The sequence below is a fragment of the Monopterus albus genome, unplaced genomic scaffold, assembly GCF_001952655.1.
Source record: "Monopterus albus unplaced genomic scaffold, M_albus_1.0 scaffold29.1, whole genome shotgun sequence".
NCBI lineage: Eukaryota > Metazoa > Chordata > Actinopteri > Synbranchiformes > Synbranchidae > Monopterus > Monopterus albus.
The window spans coordinates 4,007,942-4,013,852 of NW_018127909.1; the positions used below are offsets into that span (position 1 = coordinate 4,007,942).

Consider the following 5,911-nt stretch of genomic DNA (forward strand, 5'->3'; position numbering starts at 1 on the left):
TATATTACTTGTGTGGTGTAGAAGATAATTATTTAAGAATGTAATTATGTACGAATGTTAACACTCTGTTATAATTCTTTAGTATATTACTTGTGTGGTGTAGAAGAGAATTATTTATGTAGAGATACTGCTTGTAAACCAATGATGGTAAGATGATGTCATGGGGTAGGACTGGATAAGTCTGACTTCTTCCTACTCCATTCAAGCATGTACTAGGTATAAGCAAATTGATATTGGATTAGCATTTGTTGGATATGTGTAAAATTATGTGTTGACATATCAACTGTCTTTACATGCTTGAAAGAATAAATCAAATCAAATCAAAAAATCAAAGGGACCCAGCAACATCTGGCAGTGGAGCTGGCTGACTCTAAGACCAAGATCAGAAAACTTAGACAAGAACTGTGAGTACCAATCGGACAAAGATGAAAAATGCCATGTACCTAAAGAAGAAAGTGTGAAGGGGGGAAATAGTATAAAAACCTCCTTGGGGTTATAAGGTTAACATATAGTTTACAGAGTCAGGAATACAAAAAAGTTTTGTTCATTTACAGTTCACATAATAGCATCCTACAGCCAACATGCCAGTGCATCTCTACTGAGATCTAAGTACAGTGCAGCTGGTAAAGAGGTGGCCTGTCCTCTGAGGAACTGCCAACAGAGAGTGAACAAGAAGCAGAGAGAGTGAGAGACAGATACTACAGGATAAAAGAAGCCCTGGGGAGTTTGGCCCACATTACTGCCAGTTTGGCAGGTTGCATGGCTGTGTACTACCACTGACCCACATTGGCTGTTCTGTGGATACTGCGCGCGCGCGCGCGCACACACACACACACACACACACACTAACCCTGATCCGATCAGGATCTCAGTTCCATCTGCCCTCTCCATTCCCATCTTCTTTGCTGTATTGTCCTCTGGTGTTGAGATGCTCAGATTCACATACTGTTGCTTATAAGCAAACAGACTGTATGCTTATCAGTGGCCCTGGCCTCAAACAGCTCTTTTATATACATTCATCTGAATATGCAGTAGTTCTGTAATAGCACACATCTGTTTCTTGTGAACATACTATATGAGCAGTAAAATAAAATGGGGTTTAATGAGCTTCAACTTGAAAGCTTTGTGTCAGAATCAGTTATGTTTAGGTTTGTGCAACTCAACTTTATAGCAACATTAATAATGAAAGATTACTTAGCATTTCAAATTGTCCTTTATATGAAGCTTAAAGTTTGCTCTCTTGCAATAATGATTGAAAGGAGGAGTCCATGTGTGTACATGTCCTCACACAAGCATATGGTCATTTATGATATTTACAAATACCTAAAAGGGTTGTAGAAAGCACTGAGTAGTGCACTCTAACACATCCATCTGGTTGTCTCTGTATCACACACTCGACCCCACCAGAGAGGAGAAGAGTGAACAGGTGCTGGACTGCAGACATGAACTAGAGAACATGGAGGTGGAGCTGAAGAGGATCCAGCAGGAGGTTTGGGGGAAAAAAAAGAATAAACTGCAGCTTCTCCTGATGGTGACACACAGTAACTTTCTGACCTCTCTGCAGATTATACAAATTAATACACATAATAGTATGCTGTGGAGCAGGTCTTAATGACAGCAAATTTGTAACTCTCAATTCTGACTTAGAGGTATAACTGAAGCACTACATTGACCTCGGTTTAAACATTCTTACTCTACTTAACTCCTATTAACAATATACAATGCATATTAGTGACAAGAAAACTGAATAAGGTCCATAAAACCGGACTTTGGAAGATCTCGCGATATTATCCGCTAAATCACGTGAAACTTCCTACCCGCGGGAAACCTCCGCTTTACTTTGAGCCTTGACTGACTAAACCATTACCGACGAGCATGTAAATATACACCGAACAGTACGCTATACTAACAAATTATTAAATACTAACATCATACTGCTTTGTATGTGTAGTTTCACCGTCTACTGACCTGGAAAACACAATGTGACATCAGAACAGAACTCTCACGGTGCGCTGACATTCGCATCCAGACTGCATCTGGGGGCGAGGACAGAAGGTCCCTCCCCAAAACCATTCTGGGTGCAACACCAAGCGCACAAAGGTTCCGCTTTACCCTTTTCTGTTCTCCAACCACCAAATCCAGGACAGCAGGCACAAAACATCATATAATATAAATGTGGCACCCAAAATAAAATGTACATTCAATTGTCAATTATGAAATAATAAATTAACTGAAAACAATGTGGTGACATATCTTTAGGTGCACCACACAAAGAAACATTTACTTTAGGTTTTTCCTTTTGTATAAATCAAGACTGTTTCTTAATGCCCTCCAGAACTCCCAGCTACTTGTGGATGCCCGTACAGCCCGCACGTATCGTGATGAGTTGGATGCCCTGAGAGAGAGAGCCATCAAGGCGGACAAGCTGGAGAGTGAAGTGGGACACTACAGGGAGCAGCTGCACAAGATGGAGTTCTGCAAGGCCAAAGTGGAGGTTGATGCATTGTAAATATTTTAACAGTAAATTCTGAGACATATATTTTCATTGTATATGCTTGAAACCTAGGAAATCACTAAATACCCAGATGCAACAATCACATATTAGTTCATTTTTAAATGATCCATTGGATGATAAAATATAAGGAGTTAGTTGTATATTCGAAGGGCAACTGTATAAACCTAAGACATGTATTGTTATTTCAGGAACTAAAGGAAGATAACAGGCTGCTACTGGAGACCAAAGAGGTGTTGGAGGATCAGTTGGCAGGGTGGCGGGCACATGCCGATAAAATCCACCAGCTGGAAAAGCACGGTCTGCTACTGAAGGCCCAAGTCCAAGACTTGGAACAGGTCAAACATCTGTACACAAAGAGGAGCCTTCTTTGTTACCTTTGTGTTGCCTAATTCAAAAATATTGATTCAGGCCTCCTTTAGACATAACGATAATTTTGTACATTCAACAGCTTGGGCAGAGTTCTGGCACACTTTGTGTCTTGCAGGAGAGGGAATCAGATCGCAAACTTATTGAGGAGCTGCAGGAGGAGAACCTGGCTCTGTGTTTAGCTCAGAGGAGGAGCATGGAGGAGTCTCAGCACCTGAGCTGGGAGTTAGAGCAGCTCTCCAAGGCCACTGAAAACTCCCAGGGTACAAGCAGGTTTTACAATTAAGTAACGGAAAGCTATATTAATGACGCGGATTTGAAGGGTAGATGAGGAGACGTGTATGTAAATTATAGAAGTGTGTACATATATAGTTCCTTCTGTTACTCAATATAGAATCAGGAGCACTTAGAACTCAAATGAGGGCAAAAACACTTTAAAGTTCCCATGACATGTAAAAAGTAAAATGAGCCCTTTTTGTACTAATGTTCAGTTCCACCCTCAATAGAGCATTTCCCTACTTTTGAGTGGAGCTACTAGTGATCATATGTTAGTAATTTATTAGGATAATTATACTAATGTAGATTCATCATACAGGCAAATATCATTTACATTATACATTTTAAAAAATGTATCCACAAGGATGATTCCCCTAACTTATGACTTTAAATGTTTGCTAGTAGTCTTTCATCTTGTTGGTCTTAAGCTCTTATGTTCTTTGAACAGAAAGTTATTTGCCCTCATGTGTTTGCCTACAGGCCAGCAGACTGTGAGCGAGGAGGTGAGTGAGCAGACTCGCAGTCAGATGCTGAAGCTGGAGAAGGATAACCAAAGTCTTGTGAGGATCATTGAGGAACTCAGAGCTGCCTCTGTTAGGAAGAGCACACAGCCCAGACACCATAGCCATGAGTGTGACCACATCTGCAATGTGGTCTGTAGCACTGACGACTGTACGTCATCAATAGATGAGCTTTCAGGGTTACAATCCTCCTGCTCAAATATAGAAAACCACACTCCTTTATTCTCCCTTGGTACAACAGCACAGCACATGCTGAAAGGAGAATCAAAGTGCCATCAGCAACCGCACACAGAAGAGGTGGAGGGAGTCCAGGGTGAGAACCTCCTCACGGACAATACAAACCTTCACATGCAGCAGGGAGGACAGCTGAAGGACGGATGCAGAGGAGACCATTCTAAGGAACTCATGTCTGATGTGGAAGTCTTAGAAAACAATCACAATAGGCTCCGTTGTTTTGTCAGATCACACAATCACTCCCCTGGATTAAAAAGTAGCAGTACCTGCCATGACAGCATCACAGGTCTACCACTAAGTTTCTCCTATGCCAAGCAGACACAGTGGCCGGAAGACAAGTGCAGGGCTCTGGTCACAATTAATCAGCATTTAAAGACTTCGCTTGATAACGCTGGTACACTCTCTAGATCAAATAAGGATGAAATATTCAGTGATGGGATCATAAATTTACTTATTAATGTATTTCTTCTATCATCTTTCATCTCTTAAGACCGGAAAGTTCAGTGTCTGGAGGCAGAGGTTCAGGAGACGGAGGCAGAGAACCAGAGTCTACAGGCCGCATTAGAGGAACTTCAGATCTCTGCACAGTGCCTGGAACAAGTGGAAACAGAGAACCAAAGCCTGCAGCAAGAAACCACAGCTCTGGAGAGAGACAAGAAGCAGCTGGAAAAGGTGAATCGATGACTCTGCCCGCAGGTAGGTCACCTTAAGGTGCAAGGTGTCAGTTGCTAGTCTAAGGCAGGGTCATGTTTGAAGACATAAAAATTACTTCTGTTCTGCTTTCCTCTGTCTCAGGCTGAAATCCAGGAAGCTACCTTGGACAGCAGTAATGTTTGTATAGCCAGCCTAGAGAGGGAGATGCGTTTAGTGATGCAGGAAGCGGAGGGATTAAAAGAGACTGCTGAAAGAGTGAAAGGCCTGAAGAGAGACAACAGAGAACTGACCAAGCAAGCTGCTACTGACCAGAGGACACTGGCCACCCTCAGAGAGGTGAGGGGAGTCTGTGCCATCAATCTTAAGCTGTCTGAACAAATAATATGTCCTGACCTACCCTGATACTTCATTGATAATGCAGTTTCTCCAAACACTTTCTTTTTACAGCAGCTGTGTGAATGTGTATCACAGGGGTTCTCAGCTTTAGTTCTGGCTGCATTTTATACATTAATCTGTGTATTAAGGGCCAAAACAAATAACTGACCACAAACATCTATTTAAAGAAAGATAGAATAGAGCAAGTTAAACTGTACAAGATGTATAATTTGCATTAGTTACAGCAACTTAACAAGATGTTTAAAATCATTCTCCTGTTACAAAAGAAGTGGTGTGCTGATTCCATGGTAAAGTAAGTGTTCCACTGGACCTGAAATATATGAACATTTGGTTCTTTTCCTTTAGAGCTACATTTAAGTCTTAAAGGCATAGGTTTACCTCAAAGGAAAATTTTGTCTCTCTTTTTTTTTTACTTTAATGTTTGTAATGTTCTCATGTGAATTACTGAATAGTTGAATCAAACAAGAAAAAAAACTTACTTTTGGGTTAAACTGATTACAACATATGTAACACAGTGGTTTCACAAATGACAGAAAATGCCATTAACTGTCTGTAAATTCTTAAAAACTTAGTAGTCCACATACACTGCCCATGTGTAGGAACTAGAGAGTGAGAAGCTGAAGCACCAGCAAAGAGATAATAAACTGGAGAGGCTCAGACATAAGCTGGAGATGACGCTCCTTAACCAGGAGAGTGTACAACAAGCTGAACTAGAGAAATGCATTTCCTGTCGAAAATGTGTGTGGATGCTGTGATGCTGAAGGATCGCCCTGAAAATACCTGAAATCAATTGCTGAAACAGCTGAAGGATGAGTAGAAATTGCTGAATTTCTTTGTTAAAATAGTTGAGAAGAAATGACTGAAGTTCTTTGTTTAATAATCTGAAGGATAAGATGCAATAAATACAAGTAGGACTGTCCTTGAAGAGCTGAACATTTTGATACCTGAA

At 40.9% G+C, this 5,911-nt stretch overlaps 1 protein-coding gene across 1 annotated transcript in view; it reads left to right on the plus strand.

The window, feature by feature from the left end:
• The window catches only part of LOC109957952 (girdin-like), a 24,319-nt gene that overhangs the window by 5,947 nt on the left and 12,461 nt on the right, over nucleotides 1–5,911 (plus strand). Inside the window, 9 exon segments of the mRNA XM_020596212.1 lie at nucleotides 335–404; nucleotides 1,408–1,489; nucleotides 2,336–2,494; nucleotides 2,704–2,850; nucleotides 3,000–3,144; nucleotides 3,638–4,306; nucleotides 4,403–4,608; nucleotides 4,708–4,902; nucleotides 5,562–5,691. Coding sequence (XP_020451868.1) covers nucleotides 335–404; nucleotides 1,408–1,489; nucleotides 2,336–2,494; nucleotides 2,704–2,850; nucleotides 3,000–3,144; nucleotides 3,638–4,306; nucleotides 4,403–4,608; nucleotides 4,708–4,902; nucleotides 5,562–5,691 — 1,803 coding nt within the window.